The sequence below is a fragment of the Saccopteryx bilineata genome, chromosome 4, assembly GCF_036850765.1.
Source record: "Saccopteryx bilineata isolate mSacBil1 chromosome 4, mSacBil1_pri_phased_curated, whole genome shotgun sequence".
Taxonomy (NCBI): domain Eukaryota; kingdom Metazoa; phylum Chordata; class Mammalia; order Chiroptera; family Emballonuridae; genus Saccopteryx; species Saccopteryx bilineata.
In genome coordinates, this window is record NC_089493.1 from 70,535,802 (window position 1) to 70,556,781 (window position 20,980).

Here is a 20,980-nt window from a genome sequence, read left to right on the forward strand (position 1 = left end):
GGAACTCTGTGCTTCTTGGACTTTTGTGTCTTTCCTTTACCAGGTTAGGGGAGCTTTGTGTCATTAGTTTTTCAAATAGGTTTTCAATTTCTTGCTCTCTCTCTTCTTCTTGCACCCCCATGACGAAAATGTTGATACTTAGTGTAGCGTTCATTTCTGACTGGTTCTTTTTATAGTTTCCATGTCCTTCTTTATGCTGTTGGAGTTCTTTCTAAGTTCATCTGCTCTTCCTCTAAGTTCACTGTGTATCCTTATAATCTGTTTGGAACTCTTCATCTAGTACAGTGGTCGGCAAACTCATTAGTCAACAGAGCCAAATATCAACAGTACAACGACTGAAATTTCTTTTGAGAGCCAAATTTTTTAAACTTAAACTACATAGGTAGGTCCATTCTTTATTGAGTTAGCGCCTGCACGTGGTATTTTGTGGAAGAGCCACACTCAAGGGACCAAAGAACTTCAGTTTGCTGACCAGGGATCTAATAGATTGCTTGTCTACATTTTGTTTAGTTCTTTTTCTTGTTCTTTCATTTAGGACATGTTCTTTTTGTCTCCCAAGTTTCTCAGCCTCCCTGTGTTTGTTTCTATGTATTAGGTAGAGCTGTTACATCTGCTGCGCTTGGTAGAGTGGCCTAATATAGTAGGTATCCTGTAGGGTCCAGTGGCACAGCTTCCCTAATCACCTGAGCTGGGCACTCCAGGTGCATCCACCCCCCTCCCCAATGTGGGCATACACTTTCCTGTTGTAGATAAATCTTGATAGTTGTTGGCAAATCAATGGGAAGGATTTACTCTTTGGTTGATTGGCTGCAAGGACTGGGTGTAACCGCTGTGGAGGATCAGCTATGCAGGGGCCCACCCCATGGAGCAGGGCTTACTTCTGTGGGATTTTAGTGCCTGCTGCGCCTGCCTCACGAGTGTGTTTCTTGTGGAGGTAGTTGGGCGGTACTTTGATGTGATCTGAAGCTGTCTTTGGGGTCCTGGTTCTGGGATCTCCTGGGAAGTACAGGCCATGGTCAACCACTGCCTGTGGTCTGCCTGGGGCCACCCAGCATGAGCAACAAAACAATCTGCAAATGGCTCCTACTTGTGCTGGGCTTGGAGGTGCTGAGGAGAGGCCAAGCTGTGAACCAAGGCCGGCTGCTGATAGTACTGGGCCTGAATTCACTTAGCAATATGTAAGGGGCATGCTGAGGCCAGACGCTGCTTGTTGGGAGATTTTAAGAAATTCTGAAGAATGAGCCAAGACAGACCATTTCTATGGAAAAGCCACTGGAAACAGCTTGAGTGGACTTGCAAGTTGGGTGGGGTAGGGTCTCAAGATATTTCCAGAGTGAGGAGAGCAGTGATAGCCAGTAGGATGTAGACTCAGATATGGTGCCTGCCTTTAGAATTTCTGGGAGAAGGGTTCAGAAAAGCAACAGTGGCTACAGCCAGAATGTTTGTTTAGAGGAAAGCTGCCCCTCCAGCTCTAGGTCTGATACCAGACAATTCAGTTCCTCCCCATATGTCTCTAGTCCTTCTGAGCTGCTGCCAGAGCAATGAAGCTCAGAGGGAGTGAGTCCAAATTAGTCCATTTACAGGCCCTTTAAAAGGAAGTGCCTGGGACTTTAGCACTCCTTTTTCTCACTCAGCCACAATCCCTACTAGTTTTTATAGCCAGAAGAAAATCTCTTCCCAGCACCCAAATCCTGGGCTGGGAGATCAGGTGTGGGGCTGGGACCCCTTGCTTCTTGGGGGGGGGGGAATCTCTGAAGCTGAGATATCCTTCCCAATTTTTATCTGCCATACGTGGGTGTGGGACCAACCTGTTCTGCATCTCTGCCTTCCTACTAGTCTTGATAGGGCTTCTTTTTTATATTCTTAGTTGTAGGACTTCTGTTTGGCTAGATTTCAGGTGGTTCTGAATGATGGTGGTTCCACAATTTACTTGTGATTTTGTTGTGGTTGTGGTAGGAGGTGAGTACCGCATTTACTGCTACCATCTTGACTCGAACTCTGGGTTTTTTTTGGAAGTTCTATTAATGTTATTAATCTGGTTGGTCAGAAGCAATCAGGTCATCTGAAAATGGACCACTGTCACTTAGGTATAAGGGTTTTAAAAGGAAAATATATCCTAGGAAGGAAAGGGAGCCTATTTAAGAATGTTCTAAATTCAGAAGGTGTTTGGTGAGTGCTGTAGCAGTGTATGTAACACAGAGGTTCTCGAGGCTGGGCTGGTCTCCTTTCCCTTCAGTTAGTGCTGAAGACATGTCTCCTTTTTTATTTTCCAAATGCCATTTATTATGTTCTAACCTACCATTTTGGCTTTTGATTAAATAGACATATTTTTATTGTTTTTGAAAGAGAGAATTGTATAAGTATTAATCTGTTTGGATCTACCCACAACCTCCTTTTTTATTCCTTCCTTCTCTCCTTTCCTTCCTTGTTCTGTCTGTCTTTCAAGTCTTTGCAGGCCCTGGCCGGTTGGCTCAGTGGCAGAGCATTGGTCCGGCATGTGGAAGTCCCAGGTTTGGTTCTCAGTCAGGGTACACAGGAGAAGTGCCCATCTGCTTCTCCACCTTTCCCCTTCTCCTTTCTCCCTATCTCTCTCTTCTCCTCCTGCAGCCAAGGCTTATTGGAGCAAAGTTGGCCCAGGTGCTGAGGATGGCTCCATGGCCTCCACCTCAGGCGCTAGAATGGCTCCAGCTGCAAAGGAGCATCGCCCCCTGGTGGGCATACCGGGTGGATCCCAGTTGGGTGCGTGTGGGAGTCTGAATTCTTTCCCTTTTTTAACTTCAGAAAAATACAAAAACAAACAAACAAACAATTCTTTGTACTCATTACTTATAAAATTTAAACGTTAACTGTTTGCAATGCAAATTAATTTTTAAAATTAAAGTTATTGGGTTGATGGTGCTGAATAAAATTATATGTTTTAACTTTACAATTCTAGGATATATCATCTATATATTGCATTGTATGTCCACTGTCCAAAGTCAAACTGTATTTCAATCTAATGGTTATATTTTGTTACAGGATCTAGAAAAGGTTATTTCTGGTTTCTTTTCCTATCAGGAGAATGCCCACCTTGGAAGTGTAGATTCTTATTGAAATAATGAAACAAATTGACTCTGATTTGGAATGGGCATACCCTTGTTTTAGATTGGGCTTGGGATAAAATCAAACCAACAAACTAGATACATCTTCTGGTTAGGTTGGGGCAAGTTATATGGTGTCTTTGAGAGTCCCCAGAAATCTGAATTGAATCAAGATAAGAAGCATAGAACAGCTGAAAGGAATCACACATATTCTGAGGCACATATAGCAAACAAGACCTAGGTTTCTTGGGGGTGGAATATAGTAGAATCCTCAAAATTTTGATTATAATTCTAGAAAAATCTGATTAGCTTAGACTGTAAAACTGCAAGGTATGCTATCCTAACCAGTGGGAGTTCACATTAAGTAAAAAGCCAGATGGAATAAAAGAAAACTTTTAGGACAGCCCCTGCTTTATCTGTCAAAAGTCATTGTTGCAAACTAGAAGTAGAGAGGAGTGATTGTTTTTAAGGAAAAAATATCCCATGGCTCTTGAGTTTTCTGTTTTTATTTGGACAGTGCAGTAAGCTATGTTTTTTTATTTTTTTTATTTTTATTAACTTTATTTTTTTAATGGGACGACATCAATAAATCAGGATACATATATTCAAAGATAACAAGTCCAGGTTATCTTGTTGTTCATTTATGTTGCATACCCATCACCCAAAGTCAGATTGCCCTCTGTCACCTTCTATCTAGTTTTCTTTGTGCCCCTCCCCCTCCTCCTTTCCTTCTCTCCCTCTCCCCCTCCCCCCATAACCACCACACTCTTATCAATATCTCTTAGTTTCACTTTTATGTCCCACCTACGTATGGAATAATGCAGTTCCTGTTTTTTTCTGATTTACTTATTTCACTTCGTATAATGAGTAAGCTATGTTTAAAACACTCACCGAGTTTCCATCTTTGTATCCCCTAACTTATGTTTCCTGCCACCATCTTGTACATGCAACTCTGTGCTGTCTAAAATAGAAGGTAAAATATACTGCATATAAAATGTAAGGTGGTAACGAAGTGCTGTGGAATCCTATAGAGGGCTCAAGGTAAGTCATAAAAAGGCTTTTAAAATTATTTTTTGTTTTACAGGGATTGTTTTCTGTGAGGCGCCTAACAACAAATTAGATAAATTCATGGGAGTTCTCTCTTGGAACAACAGCAAGCACTCCCTCAACAATGAGAAGATAATCCTGAGGGGCTGTGTCGTGAGAAACACCAGCTGGTGTTTTGGAATGGTTATTTTTGCAGGTACAGCCGGCTTCCCAGGGTTGGTTAGGGGGGAATCTCTTCGGACATATGCACAGCACAGTCTGTGGCTCTCCAGGTTAGATGAACACAGTGCTTTTATTCGACCCAAGGTGCTGCCCTATGTTGACTACTGAGTGCGGGGCATCTGGGGAAGACACCAATGCTCTGGAAATGGTCTGTGTGGTCTCACTGTGTGACCACTGACATCATTCTGCCTAAGGGTGCTTGGGCCTTCATTACTCAGTGGGTGCTAGGTGCCTACTGTTTAATTTCTCTTTCTTTAACCCCATGTCAGTCATCCTTATCACTATTTGCATTAATCAACTTGTCCTAAAAGTGGGGAAGTAGTAGAAAAGAAACCCCCCTGCTCTTCTATTAATTTTTTAGTTTGCAAAGGTCAAATCATTCTTTTGGAAAAGCTTTCTTGGAGCTCCTGCAATCATTTCTGTTTATACTTCATAGTTTCTTCTACTATTCAACAGGACGGCAGGCCCTGGAAAGACTGTGTGTGATGGAGGTGGGGTGAGAGCCAGGCGAGGGAGGGGAGGTGCCTCTCACTCTTCTGACTGGCCACTTTTCTATTCTCTACTTTATCTCTATGGGCCCAAGGTGGCAGTCTCCTGCTAAGGAAGCTTACAGTAGCACCATTTCATAAAGCCACTTAAATTGCACTCATGGCTTCAATTGCCAGCCCTTGATTTTGAGAAAATCTTGTTTATTGTGACACCAAATTAAGATGTGTTTTGGGCCTGTTGACTATATGTGCCTTCAAAATTGGAATGTTTTTCTTAACTGACTTTCCTCAACAACAACAAAAAGTTCATTAAAAATTCTAAAGGGTTCCAAACCTAGAAAAGTCCTCCTATTTCTTTCTAAATACTCTCAGCTGTGGGTGTTAACAAGGCACTCGCTGCTTGGAATGTTGCCATGGAAAGTACTTGGGAAATCCCTAGAAATGAAGCAGTGTATGTGTTTTTATCTGGGAGCAAATATGGTTCCATATTCTCTCATCAGATCTTTTATTCTTTTGTCATGGAAATAAACCTATGATCATATCTTTCTTTATTTGCATCTTTCTTGCATCAAGAAAAACAGAGCCAATCTTATATATTAACCTAGTGGTTCTCAAAGTGTGCGCCAGGGCGCACTGGTGCTCCCTAGAAGATTTCCAGGTGTGCCCTATGGTATTCCAGAGAAATATGTGCCTGTTGGGGACCAAAAAACCAACAGGGTGTTTGGAGATTAGATTTTGGGGGGACAGAGGTGTGGGGAATTGCCATAAGCTGACAGTTTGCCCAACACCCCACCTCACTTGCCTGATTAGGTTGCAAAAGGCTGTTAAACTGTGGTGCTGGATTGTTTACACTACCCCTCATGTTTCCCGGAAAGACTGGAGGCAAGTTTCTTCTATCCTTTGTTTGGTGTAAAGTTAAGATGATATGGATGGTTAGCATTTTCTGCACTTGGTAAAATTCTTGGGTTGCCTTGGAAACATGATCAGAGATCTTATTGATTTGCTAATGGCCCACTTTGCCCTATAAATAAAGCAAGATACGTTTTTTGGGAGTGCTTTGTTCTTGCCAGCAGCAATTACAGGGCCCTCCCGACCCCATAATTTCTTAATTCCACACCATTCCCACTCGGGACCTGGAATTACTAGCTGTGCTGGTTTGTGGCATGTGCCCAGATATAAAATTAAATAGAGTTACTCTATTATACCATTTCATTATGGAAATACCGCTTTTGTTGTTAACATATCATTATTATATTTACTATTAATACATTCTTATATTATTTTTAGATAAATACACCCAAATAAAATGGATAGATTTCTCAAAGAGAAGCATGATATTGAAGAATCTGATTCTGGATATGAGCAAAAGTTAAGTGTAAATAAATAGGATTTGAAGGCTGATGGGCAGAATTTAAATTATAGCATTTTCCATCACTTAACACTGAACAATATGATTGGATTAGAAACCCATTCATGTAAGCTTCAAGTGATTTTGGTTTAACATTAGCAGAGGAAGAAGAACTGGCAGCTATATCCACTGATCGTGGATTGATGATTAAACATAGGAATTGTCTCTTGAAGCCTTTTGGGTTTCTATAAAAGAAGAATATGTGGCAATATCTAAAAAAGCTTTGAACATTTTACTACAATTTTCAACATCCTATTTACGTGAATTAGGATTTTCTACCCTTAACACAAGAGTAAAAAGAGAGAAATTCTTCAATGTATTGATGAGGAAATGAGTTTGCCTTTCAAATATATGCTCAAACATGGAAGAAATCTCTAGGACACATCAGGCTCATGTTTCTCTTAAACACAAGAATGAAAAAACTTAACACATTCGTGCCAGGACCTGCCGAATTTACTAAATCTTACTAAGAATGTATCTATATATATAAAAACATAACTTTTTGTCATATTTTTATTTTTTAACCCCTCTTTTTTATGAATTCTAAAAAGCATAACAAAAAGTGTAACATAAAATATTTTTTAATTTCAGAATAAATTTAATTTTGTCATATTTATTTCATTTAATTACCATAAAAGCACGCTTGGGCTTTATATACATTTTTTAAATATTTGACTTAATTATTATAACATATTTCTCAGAAATTTGTATATAGTGTGCCTACAATTATTTGTAGCATTTTATTTATTTATTTATTTATTTTATTTATTTATTTTTTTTTCATTTTTCTGAAGCTGGAAACAGGGAGAGACAGTCAGACAGACTCCCGCATGCGCCCGACTGGGATCCACCCGGCACGCCCACCAGGGGCGATGCTCTGCCCACCAGGGGGCGGTGCTCTGCCCATCCTGGGCGTCGCCATGTTGCGACCAGAGCCACTCTAGCGCCTGAGGCAGAGGCCACAGAGCCATCCCCAGCGCCCGGGCCATCTTTGCTCCAGTGGAGCCTCGGCTGCGGGAGGGGAAGAGAGAGACAGAGAGGAAAGCGCGGCGGAGGGGTGGAGAAGCAAATAGGCGCTTCTCCTGTGTGCCCTGGCCGGGAATCGAACCCGGGTCCTCCGCACGCTAGGCCGACGCTCTACCGCTGATTTGTAGCATTTTAAATGTGCCCCCAGTTCAAAAAGTTTGAGAACCACTGCATTAACCTCTGTTGACCTTCCTACTTAATGAAGAGGAGACTTCTTGAAGGTCCTCTGATGGGAAGGACCCTCCTGGTTTTTGCTTCCTGTCATTACAGAAATGGGAGCGTTTTATCTTAGTAATGGGCTGTAGCCCAAAATTTTGTTTGCATTTGTGTGATCTTGTTTGAAAAGACTGATTCAGGACCAAGGTTCAGCTACAACATGTTAAGCTGGGACAGCTGCTGTGAACCATGCAGGGGCCAAGTTTCCTTCACAAGGTTGGCTCTCTGGTAAAATGCTCCTACATAGAAGGAAGAGGTGGTAAGTTGAACAGGTCTCCCTCTAAGCAGTATAACAGAAAGTACAGTGAATTTGGATTGGACAGATCTGGGTTCAGACTTGTTTACCAGATGTAAGATGTTAAGCTTTGGTTACTTAAGCTTCCTAAGCTTTAGATTTTTCTGCTATAAATGGGGATAATAATAAGTACATTAGACAGTCATTGTACAAGCTCAGTGAGACAATGCATATGGGAAGAGGATGCTTAACAAATGTTTTTCTTCCTTTCCTGCTTCTCTCTTCTTTCTCATCAATTCAGAGAGCATTGCCTACTCCATAGGCTGAGAGTTGGAAAAATGTACTGTTCTTTGGCTCTTGGCTGGGGAAGTAGGGAAACACCCTCTTCTTTTGTGATGTGGCTTGGATGTTTCCTGGCAGAAAACCTTCACGAGACAAATATTTGTAATGGAACATGCCTTCACTGACTTTAGGCATAAATGTTAATAAAAAGCTTAATTAGAATGATGGCAGGCAGAGGAATGGTTGGTTTCATCAGTGTCGAAGTTGTACAGATGAATGTCTCATAACCCCTAAGTCTTGAGATATCTAATTTGGGGACCTAGTTCTAGGCAAATATCTAAATGTTCTGAAAGTTATCCAGAATGAATTGTTATCTATTCTTTCTGTATTATTATTCTAGTTACACCTACCATTGAAGATTGTGCAAAGACTATAGACATGCTTTATTTTACAAATCTATAATTTATGAGAGTCTAATGTACATTAACAGCGAGGCCACACCTCCCTTGTTATGACTTTTCTTTTATGCTCAAGAGAGGAGAAAGTCTTATTTTTGAGGGTCTTATTTATTTAAGTTTATTCTACCTTGGCACACAGTAGGTTTTTGTGCTATTTGCCTTTCCAGGTCTACTGTCACCCTTTTCCACTCTTTTCTTGGCTTGGGAAACTGAATGTTAAGGTTTACAATCATAGGTTTCCTTGAACTTTGGCATTTAGTTGTGCAGTATGATTGGGGACCCCTGGGAAGAAAGAAGATTGAGATCAAGGTATTTATTCTTTCTGACTGTCTCAATGCATAATCACTTCAAGTTAGCTGGGCTCCTCAACATAAAGTCACTTTTCCTCTAGGCTGCAAGCTCTATATACCTCTCTTCTTTAAGGTCCAGTAACCACTCTCTCCCCTAATCCTTTCCTTCTGGCTTAGCTGAAAACATCTTGATTGCTACTACATCCTTGGTTACTTCATTAACCTTTTTCCTTCTCTATACCCCCACATACACTTTTGTATTGTCTCCTTATAAATAAACTTTTCTCCAATTATCCTGGTTCAATGTGTCATCTATTTCCTGTTTGGACTCTGAATGAGTCATAGTCTTAAATACATATTGATTGAATGAGTCAGTCAATTAATGAGTTGCTGGACAATTTCATATAATTTTAAAAATCGTGGTCAAGAGCAAGAGATTTAGAATTAGCTAAATCTGAATTCAAATTCTGGCTCTGACACTTACTAGGCAATAAATCTTAGGCAAGTTACTTAAATTCTTTAAACCTCAAGTTCATTATTAGTGAACTAAGGATATATAATCTGTTGGCTTGTTTTAAGCATTAGCTGAGATAATAGATAGAATATATATATACAGTGCCTAAATGAATTCATTCGCCAATTATTTATTAAGTGCCTACTCTGTGTCAAGCACTATGCTGATCTCATTTGTGATTGAGAATGTGAACAAAACAAATACAGCCCTTCACTTATATGGTTTTAAATCTGGTAAAGAACAGAGACTTTAAAATCAAACAGTTGTAGTAATAAATATATATAACCTCAAACTGAGATAAGTGCTCTGAAGAAAAGGAATAAGAACTCACAACAGTATAAAATGCAGGAACATGAAGAGAAAGAGCAACTTAGCTAAAAGGCACATCATGGGTGAAGAGTCTGTTGTAGGCATGAGGATGGTGAGGTTAAAGAAAAAGCTTAAGCTGGCCAGTGTGGAACATGGAGAGCAAGGAGGATAGAGATGAACGAGTGCCTGGAGATGTGGTTGGAGGCTGGACCATGTAAGACCTTGTGGTCTGTATCCAGAATTTTGGTCTTTTTCTTAAGAACATTGGGAAACTATTGCAAGTTTTCAAACAGATGGTGTGTGTTTATGCGTTAAATTTCAAAGGTTCACTCTTGACTACAGTGTTTGTAAAGCTGGTAAATAAAAGGTGCTGGAAAAAATGTATGATTGTGTTGGGAAAGGAAAAAGACATATTGATTAGAGTTAGAGGCAGAGTAGATTTAGGGAGACAAAGTTACTAGGCTTTTATCATAGTCCAGTCAAGAGATGATGGTACTTTGGATGAGAGTGTGAGTCATGAGATAGACTGGACTCCTGGGTGTCTCCTAGCTTTCACAACTGCATGAGAAGCGGTGCCATTCACCTGGAGGCCTTGAGAGCATGGAGGAAAGAGATGGACATATATATGCCTAGAGACTGCAAGTTGAACTGCACAAGGGCCATTTGAGAAGCCTAAGAAAGATTCAGGTGAAGATGTCATATAGGCAATTAAATATATGGATTTAGTTAGCTATATGGGTTTTTAGCTCAGAGGAGCAATCTGACCAGGATATAGATATTTGATCTTTCAATGATAATTGGAGTTGTGGTCTTATCAATAGATGAGATTGCCTAGGGATGGTGGATTGAGAAGATGGCCTATGCCTGAGTCTTTATGAATCCTATTATCTCATGGCTGGGTAGAGAGTGTTCATCATCACGGAAGACAAAGAAGGAGCTACCAAAGAGGTAGAAGGAAAAGGAGAACATTGTGACATAGAAACTAAGGGAAAAATGTGTTTCAAAAGGAGGGAATATTCAACAGTGCCATAGGCTACTGAGAGGTCAAAGAAGGCATGGAAGATATTGATATAGCACCAGGTCTGTTGAGTGGAGTGATTAAGAGATGAAGAAACAAGGACTGTTGAGTATAAAAAGTCTTTCAAGAGATGTGGCTGTGAGGGGAAGAAGAGATGTGTATATCAACATCTGTTGGTATATTTAAATATTATAAATGCTTAAAATCCATTAAATGAATTCTTTGCCAGTCTGTGTGTGTATGTGTGCCTAAGTAATGTAAATTTTTAGTATAAAACTGGTCAGTAAATATTTCTGTTTTTAGCAATCACAAACTTTATTTGCCCTTTGTGATCTTTACTATAAAATAGATATTTCCCACTCTCGATGTCCATATAATTTTAATAAGTGATTTTGAGAAAATGTGGGTAGCTTCACTTAATTATATAGCAATGGCTGGGAATAAGGCACTGGGGTAAAATTTCCAACTCAAGACAGTGAATTGTTCTGAGATGCGGTCTTTGCTTCAACTTGTCTTTAAAATAAATGCAAGTCTTTGAGGATGTGCCCACCCTTCTCTATCTAACTTTTGGAATAGCATACAGCTTCATGTATGCCTTCCCTCTCTCCTTTCCTTCATTTCTCCTCCCCTCTTATATCAAATGGCTACATGAATTGAAAATAATCATGGGAAGATGATGTGGAGAAGGGACACTAGAAAAGTAGTGTATAATTAAATTTAATCGCTTCTATTTAGCACCTTCTTTGTCTATATGGAATCTTCATAGCAATATATTCTAACATTCTCTTTTGTTAATCACCAAATAATCTACCTCTATTCTTAAGATTCTTTGAACAAAGCAGTTAATCAATATATCATGAGATAATGTATTATATTTACCTGAAATTAATCTAACACAAGATTAAAGGCAATTCTTGCCTTTATATAAAGTACATATATATGCACAGTGTGTAATACACAGTAAAGGTTTAAATTATTTGTTCATACATTATTTAAAATTATTCTAATTTCTTTATAAAATGCATCTCAAATCATTTTGAAAACAGATTCAGAATTTGATTTCTCATTTTAACTTTTCATCTTTGATCTTAGTGTTTGAGTTGTATTCATTATTGCATCCTTTTTAACATTTTCAAATTATTCTTCACTTTGACTGACTTAATTTTTTTTATTTTTAAATTTTTTTTGTATTTTTCTGAAGCTGGAAACGGGGAGAGACAAACAGACGCCTGCATGCGCCTGACCGGGATCTACCCGGCACGCCCACCAGGGGGCGATGCTCTGCCCCTCCGGGGTGTCGCTCTGTAGCAACCAGAGCCACTTTAGCGCCTGGGGCAGAGGCCAAGGAGCCATCCCCAGCGCCCGGGCCATCCTTGCTCCAATGGAGCCTCGGCTGCGGGAGGGGAAGAGAGAGACAGAGAGGAAGGAGAGGGGGAGGGGTGGAGAAGCAGATGGGCGCTTCCCCTGTGTGCCCTGGTCGGGAATTGAACCCAGGACTTCTGCACGCCAGGCCGACGCTCTACCACTGAGCCAACCGGCCAGGGCCGACTGACTTAATTTTTAACTTCTTAAGACTACAAGCATATTAGTATAGAGATTTTGAAATAATAGCATTTCTTCAATCTTTTGCTTAAAATTTCTGTCTGGATTTATTCTATTCTAAGGAGACCAACTCTCTTGCAGTTTCCAGAGTTGTTGTTAAACCACTATGGAATATCACATGTTACTTAATAATGCCCCTTGCTTGCTCTTAATGCTCTTAGTAAAAAAGTTATTTTGAAAAATATATTCTCTTCTTTTCAAAAACATTTGATATGAGTAGAAATTTCTTCTCTTCTTCTCCTCCCCATTACCATCACCATCACCATCACCACCATCATCATAATTATGATTTAATCACTTCAAAGTTGATATTAATTTTTTTTTTGCAGGTCCTGACACTAAACTAATGCAGAACAGTGGTAAGACAAAGTTTAAAAGGACAAGCATTGATAGATTGATGAATACTCTAGTACTGTGGGTAAGTTACCATAAAAAGTTAGGCAATATCACTAGTCATTGTTATCTTAATATATTTCTTATATTTTTCTGGAAATCCTTTCAGAAGTCTATATTATTCTTGTGTAGTTTGTATTTGGGAATTTTACATTTTGGGCCCAGTTATATAGACCTCTACTTCCAGCTTATGATTTCTCAAATATCAGTAAGTAGAGTTTCTTTTTTTTCTTTTTCTTTCTTTTTTTTATTTTATTATGATTTTAATTTGTGTTTACATAGATTCAAGTGTCCCACTGAATATATCTCCTTCCACCCCCTTATTCCTTCTCGGCCCCCTCTATTTTCCTTCCCCTCAATACCTTCCCCCTTCCCTCCAGGATTTGCTGTCCTGTTCTCTATAATGCTGTGTCATTATATATAATTTCATTAATCTCTTTCCCTTCTCTGATCCCATCTTCTCTTCTCCTTTCCTTCTGGTCCCTTTGATCTCACCTCTGCCTCTGTTCTGTTACTCAGTTCACATTGTTCATTGGATTCCTCAAATGAGTGAGGTCATATGGTATTTGTCTTTCTCTGCCTGGCTTATTTCACTTAGCATAATAGTCTCCAGGACCATACATGTTGTCACAAAAGGTAAGATTTCTTTCTTCCTCAAGGCCACGTCATATTCCATTGTGTATATATACCACAGCTTTTTAATCCACTCGTCCACTAATGGACACTTGGGCTGTTTCCAGATCTTGGCTATTGTAAACAATGCTGCAATAAACATGGGTTGCATTTCTTCTTTTGAATCAGTGATTTGGTATTCATAGGATATATTCCTAAAAGTGGAATAGCTGGGTCAAAGGGCAGTTCCATTTTTAATTTTTTGAGGAATTGCCGTACCGTTTTTCACAGTGTCTGCACTAGTCTGCATTCCCCCAGCAGTGTAGGAGGGTTCCCTTTTCTCCACACCCTCTCCAGCACTTATTATGTGCTGTTTTGTTAATAAACGCCATCTGACAGGTGTGAGGTGGTATTTCATTGTGGTTTTAATTTGCATTTCTCTAATAATTAGTGATGTTGAACATTTTTTCATCTGCCTATTAGCCATCTGTATGTCCTCTTTGGAGAATTGTCTATTCATTTCTTTTGCTCATTTTTGATTGGATTGTTTATCTTCCTGGTGTTGAGTTTTACAAGTTCTTTATAAATTTTGGTTATTAATCTCTTATTAGACATGTTGGCGAATATACTCTCCCATTGTGCAGGTTGTCTTTTTATTTTGTTAATGGTGTCTTTTGCTTTGCAAATGGTTTTCAGTTTCATATAGTCCCATTTGTTCATCCTGTCCTTTATTTCATTTGCTCATGGAGATTAATCAACAAAAATATTGTTATGAGAGATATTGAAGAGTTTACTGCCTATGTTTTCTTCCAAGATAATTATGGTTTCACAACTTACATTTAAGTCTTTAATCCATTTTGAGTTTACTTTTGTGAATGGTGTAAGTTGGTGATCCAGTTTCATTTTTTTGCAAGTACCTGTCCAATTTTCCCAACACCATTTGTTAAAAAGACTGTATTTACACTATTGCAGGGGTCCCCAAACTACGGCCCGCGGGCCGCATGCAGCCCCCTGAGGCCATTTATCTGGCCCCCGCCGCACTTCTGGAAGGGGCACCTCTTTCATTGGTGATCAGTGAGAGGAGCATAGTTCCCATTGAAATACTGGTCAGTTTGTTGATTTAAATTTACTTGTTCTTTATTTTAAATATTGTATTTGTTCCTGTTTTGTTTTTTTACTTTAAAATAGGATATGTGCAGTGTGCATAGGAATTTGTTCATAGTTTTTTTTATAGTCTGGCCCTCCAACGGTCTGAGGGACAGTGAACTGGCCCCCTGTGTAAAAAGTTTGGGGATCCCTGCACTATTGTATGCTCTACCTCCTTTGTCAAATATCAATTGTCCATATAGGTGTGAGTTTATTTTGGGGTTCTCTGTTCTGTTCCATTGATCTGTAGCCAGTTTATATGCCAGTACCAAGCTGTTTTGAGTATGATGGCTTTGTAGTATAGCTTGATATCAGGAAGTGTGATACCCCCCACTTTATTCTTCTTATTCAGGATTGCTGAGGCTATTGGTGTTCTTTTTTGGTCCCATATAAATTTTTGGAATATTTGTTCTATATCTTTGAAGTATGTAATTAGTAATTTAATAGGAGCTGCATTGAATTTATAGATTGCTTTGGGTAATATAGAATTTAATGTTTATTCTTCCTATCCATGAACACTGTATATGCTTTCATTTGTTTGTATCTTCCTTGATTTCCTTTAATAGTGTTTTATAATTTTCTGAGTACAGGTCTTTAACCTCTTTGGTTAAATTTACTCCTAGGTATTTTATTTTTTTGTTGCAATAATGAAGGGGATTGTTTTCTTAATTTTTCTTTCAGACAGTTCATTGTTGGTTTATAAAAATGCCACTGATTTCTGAATATTGATTTTATATCCTGCCACCTTACTGAATTCATTTATCAGGTCCACTAGTTTTTTGACTGAGACTTTAGGGTTTTCAATGTACAGTATCATATCATCAGCTAATAATGATAGTTTTACTTCTTTTCCAATTTGGATGCCTTTTATCCCTTCTTCTGTCTGATTGCTGTGGCTAGGACTTCCAGAACTATGCTGAATGAAAGTGGTGAAAGGGTGCACCCCTGCCTTCTTTCTGATCTTAAGGGGATTTTTTTTCATTTTTGCCCATTGATTAAGATATTGGCTTTGGGTTTGTCATTGATGGCCTTTATCATGTTGAGATATGATCCCTATATCCCCACTTTGCTGAGAGTTTTGATCATAAATGGGTGCTGGATTTTATCAAATGCTTTTTCTGCATCTATTGATATTATCATGTGGTTTTTATCCTTTCTTTTGTTTATGTGTTGAATCACACTGATTGATTTGAAAATATTGTACCAGCCTTGTCTCCCTAGAATAAATCCCACCTGATCATGATGTATGATTTTTTTTTTCATGTATTGCTGGATCTGGTTTGCTAATATTTTGTTGAGAATTTTAGCATCTAAGTTTATCAGGGATATTGGTCTATAGTTTTCTTTCTTTGTAGTGTCTTTGCCTGGTTTTGGAATCAGTATTATGCTTGCCTCATAAAAGGAGTTTGGAAGTCTTCCCTCCTCTTGAATGTTTTGAAATAGCTTGAGAAGGATAGGAGTTAGTTCTTCTTTAAATATTTGGTAAAATTCGCCGGTTAAGCCATCAGGCCCAGGGCTTTTGTTTGTTGAGAGTTTTTTGATAACTGTTTTAATATCATTTGATGAAATTGGTCTGTTTAGGGTTTCTGAGTCTTCTATATTGATTTTTGAAAGATTATATGTTTCTAGGAATTTGTCCATTTTGCCTAAGTTGTCTAATTTTATGGCATACAGTTCTTCATAATATTTTTTTAAAATTCTTTGTATTTCTGCTGTGTCAGTTGTAACTTCTCCACTCTCATTTCCAATTTTATTTATTTGAGTCCTCTTTCTCTCTCTCTTTTTTTTGGTGATTCTGGTTAAAGGTTCTACAATTTTGTTTACCTTTTCAAAGAACCAGCTCTTGGTTTCATTGATTCTTTGTATTGTTTTTTTAGCCTCTATGTCATTTATTTCCACTCTGTTTTTATTATTTCCTTCCTTCTGCTTCCTCTGGGTCTTACTTGCTGTTCTTTATCTAGTTCTTTTAGATGCAAGGTTAAATTGTTTATATCAGCTTTTTCTATCTTCTTAAGGTATGCCTGTAGTGCTATGAACTTCCCTCTCAGGACTGCTTTTGCTGTGTCCCATAAATTTTGACTTGTTGTATGTTCATTTTCATTTGTTTCAAGGAAATTTTTGATCTCTTCCTTGATCTCAGTGTTAACCCATTCGTTATTTAATAACATGCTATTTAGTTTCCAAGTGTTTTTCTATTATAGTTGATTTCTAGTTTCATGCCATTGTGATCCAAGAAGATGCTTGATATGATTTCAATCTTTTTAAATTTGTTGAGACTCGTTTTGTGCTCTAGCAAGTGGTCTGTCCTAGAGAATTTACCATGAGCATTTGAAAAGGAGTATATTCTTTTTAGGGTGAAAGGTTCTGAAGATATCTATTAAATCCAGGTGATCTAGTGTGTCCTTTAAGTCTGCTCTTTCTTTGTTAATTTTCTTTCTTGAGGATCTATCCATTGTTGTTAGTGGGGTATTAAAATCCCCTACTATTATAGTATTGCTGTTGATCTTGCCCTTTATGTCCATCAAAATCTGCTTTATATATTTAGGTGCTCCTATATTATGTGCATAGATATTTATAATGGTTAACTCTTTCTGTTGGATTGCTCTCTTTATCATTATGTAATGACCTTCTTTATCCTTTACTATAGCCTTTGTTTTAAAGTCTATTTTGTCAGATATAAGTATTGCTACTCCAGGTTTTTTTTCATTTCCATTTGCATGAAATATTTTTTTCATTCCTTTACTTTCAGTCTATGTGTATCTTTTGTTTTGAGGTGTGTCTCTTGAGACAGCATATGTATAGGTCTTGTTTTTTTATCCACACAGCTACCTTATGTCTTTTGATTGGAGAATTTAATGCATTTACATTTAAGGCTGTAATTGATATGCAGTTGTTTATTGCCATTTTATTCTTTTAATCTACATTCCTATTTTACTAGATCCACCCCCCCTATTCTGTTTACAACAGGCCCCTTAACATTTCTTGTAGCATTGGTTTGGTTGTAATTTGGTTGTAATGAATTCCTTGAGGTTTTTTTGTTTTGTTTTGTTTTGTTTTTGTCTGGGAAGCTTTTTATTTCTCCTTCAATTTTTAATGATAGCCTTGCTGGATAGAGAAGTGTTGGTTGTAGGCTCTTGTTTTGCATTACTTTGACTATTTCTTGTCATTCCCTTCTGACCTCTACTGTTTCTGTTGAGAAGTAAGATGTCATCCTTATGGGGGCTCCTCTGTAGATAATAGACTGCTTTTCTCTTACAGCTTGTAGTTCTCTTCTTTTAATCTCTTAATTTTTGTATTTTAATTATGATGTGTTTTTGTGTTGGCCTCTTTGGGTTCATCCTTTATGGAACTCTCTGTGCTTTTTGAACTTATGTCACTTTTTCCTTCATCAATTTAAGAAAGTTTTCAGCTATGATTTCTTCAATCAGATTCTCTATCCTTTGTTCTTTCTCTTCTCCTTCAGAAACCCCTATGATGTGGATGTTATTTCTCTTCATGTTGTCACAGAGCTCTCTTAGAGTTTCCTCAGACTTTTTGAGCCTCTTTTCTTTTTACTGCTCTGCTTCTGTGCTTTTGTTTATATTGTCCTCTAACTTGCTGATTTGATCCTCAGCTTCATTCATCCTGCTTTTAATTCCTTCCATTGTGGTCTTTATTTCTGATATTGTTTTTGTCATTTCTGACTGATTCTTTATTATTATTTCAATGTCCTTTTTTATACCTGCTATCTCTTTATTTAGGTGCTCATTATGTGCATCCATTGTTGTCCAAGATCTTTGAGCATCCTAACAATCATTATTTTAAACTTGGCATCTGGTAATTTGGTTATTTCTGACTCATTCAAGTCTTTTTCTGGGAATTTCTCTTGATTCATTTGGGTTGCATTTCTCTGCCTTCTTATTTTGTCTGTGTATAAGAAGGGTGTGGTCACAGGAGTCCTATGGGTGTGGTCTGTTTGCAGGCCCGTCACCCATTTTGCCACCACTCCGGCATTTGGGTTCGGTTTTGCTGGTGCTTGTCTGCTGCAGTGTTCACTGCAATTTCCGCCTCACCTCCACAGGTGGGACTGTGTTCATGTGCCTGGGCTGCAAGCCTTGGCTGGCCCAGCCTCTGCACCTTCCCCGAGGGCGGGACTGTGTTTGTGTGCATGGCTACAAGCCCTGGCTGGCCCAGCCTTTGCTCTGCCTAGCAGGTAGGATTGTGTTCACATGTTTGGGCTGCAAACCCTGGCTGGTCCCCTGTGTCCACCCTCCTGCTGCAGGTGAGACTCCTCTCCTGCGTCTGGGCTACAAGCCTTGGCCAGCCTCGACCTTTGGCCTTCCCCAGCGGGCAGGACTTCACTCTGCACGGGGCCATAAACCCCAGCCCTGCAGACCAGCTGCGCTCCTGAGCTCAGCTGCAGATCTCAGCCAGTTCCCAAGCTTTTACCTTGCCTTGTGGGCGGGACTGCAGGGCAGGATTGCTCTCGCTTGCCTGGTCTGCAGCCATGGATCGGAACTCTTTTGTGCACTCCTTCTGCCACTGCAACCACCCCCAGCTTCTGCTCCCTCCGGGCAGGACTGCACTTGAACTGGTCCTCAGTCGCTGCTGGCCCTGGCTTTTGCCTCTCCGAAGGGAACATATTTCTTGTCCCATTGCCTCCCATCCTCCAGCGAGCACTCAGCAGTGTGGGGATGGTGATGCAGCTGAGACTTCAGCACTTGATACTGTATTCCTGAAGGTTCCCTGCTTCTAAGCGACTTTGCTCTCAGTGCAGTAAGAGAGCTTCTGTTTGGCTGGTGACCTGCTTCCCTTTGCAGGTATTGCTGGTTCCAGGAAAAATATTCACTTTAGATTTGGGGAGTGACAAAGCCAAGGGGTTAGGGTGGCTATCCCTCAAAGTGTTTCTCCCTGTGCCTCCTAGATTATACTCTCTTCCTGCTACTCCAATCTTCTCATCTCTCCCCATACCCTGGAGCCCTGGGTGAGTGATTATGAAAGAGGTTTTCTATGCGGTCGTTTTAAGAAGAATCCTGGGTCTGAGAAATCTGTCTCTTTCTCGCAAACAGTATCCTGGCTTGTTTTGCAGCTAAATACTGTCCGTATGCCTCTTCTAGGCTCTGGGGCTTTAGGCTGGGGCTTCGTTCCTGGGGCCCAGGACCCTGCCCTCTCTGCTAAACTCACTTTCCACCACGTGAGTCCCTCTGGGCTGCCGTTTACTCCCAGGAGCTGGGCAGCCCTCTCCGTGTTTTTGCTTTTCCTAGCAGTCTCTGTGTGGCTTCTTCAGTGATCTGTGGTTAAAGAGTCCTCTTAGTTTAGTCCAAAGTTGGTTTTTCCAGATGATGGTTCTTAAAATTAAGTTGTAATCCACTTTGGTTCTGGGAGGTGGAAGTTGGTATGTCCACCCACTCCATCGCCATCTTGCCGCCTCCTAAGTAGAGTTTTTTTTTATGAGAGGTAGGTTAGCACTTATGGAGGCTTCATGGTCTTGTAAGCTCTCCATATTCCAAAGATTCATGTTTGAGCAATAAAATATTTAAAGTAGTCTGGTTCTTCCATCGTCTTACATTTGCTTATGTCCTCTCTACACAGCTTATGGACAAGACTGGTTTCCTCAGTGTGTGACCTGTTCAGTTACACAGGATTCTCACTGTGTAAGGCCTCACATTTGTAATTGACCTGCTGTTGCTATGTAGAATATTTTTTTTTCTTTTTTTTTTTTTTTCATTTTTCTGAAGCTGGAAATAGGGAGAGACAGTCAGACAGACTCCTGCATGCGCCCAACCGGGATCCACCAGGCACGCCCACCAGGGGCGAGGCTCTGCCCACCAGGGGGCAATGCTCTGCCCATCCTGGGCGTCACCATGTTGCGACCAGAGCCACTCCAGCGCCTGGGGCAGAGGCCACAGAGCCATCCCCAGCGCCCGGGCCATCTTTGCTCCAATGGAGCCTCGGCTGCGGGAGGGGAAGAGAGAGACAGAGAGGGAAAGCGCGGCAGAGGAGTGGAGAAGCAAATGGGCGCTTCTCCTGTGTGCCCTGGCCGGGAATCGAACCCGGGTCCTCCGCATGCTAGGCCGACGCTCTACCGCTGAGCCAACCGGCCAGGGCCGCTATGTAGAATATTTTTTAAAAATTCTTAATAAATTTTGAACAAGGGAGTCACACATTTTCATTTTGCATTCAGCCCTGAAAATTATATATAAAATTCTACTTATGAATCCTCTGAGGCCTAAGTCACAGTTATCCTTACTGAAGGCTTTTACACCTCCTAGCCTATGGTCATCTCTTTCCTCTGAATTTTTTTCTTCTCTATTTTTTTTGAAATGATTTTCTTTACCACATATTTACTAAAAACAGGTATTCCTTGCTTCCTACCCTTTTTTCAGCTAATGTCATGCTACCTCAGGTTAGGGATCTGATTTTTCATGTAATGTTGCTTTGCCTTTTTATATAGGGTTAGATATCAGGACATTGACTTTGAAATATGAGAATGATAACTTTGAATCCTGTTCCTCAACTTGCCCCATCACAGACTCACAAACAATAATATAATCTAAGCTCAAATATATTTGTTTAACTGATATGTAATAGTGGGGCTCTGAATAAGGAAAGAAAGAAACAGACTCTTATTTGGGCACAAAGTATTGTCTAGGCT

The 20,980-nt window shown here is 39.7% G+C and overlaps 1 protein-coding gene across 2 annotated transcripts in view; it reads left to right on the forward strand.

Moving 5' to 3' along the window:
- Window positions 1-20,980, forward strand: part of ATP8B4 (ATPase phospholipid transporting 8B4 (putative)) — a 277,874-nt gene that overhangs the window by 142,606 nt on the left and 114,288 nt on the right. The window contains exons 10-11 of one of the 2 annotated variants that reach the window (XM_066276448.1): window positions 4,165-4,323; window positions 12,525-12,613. In XM_066276448.1, coding sequence (XP_066132545.1) covers window positions 4,165-4,323; window positions 12,525-12,613 — 248 coding nt within the window. Of the gene's footprint in view, window positions 1-4,164; window positions 4,324-7,675; window positions 7,747-12,524; window positions 12,614-20,980 lie in introns of those variants that run through there. The other variant, XM_066276449.1, reaches the window with a different exon arrangement.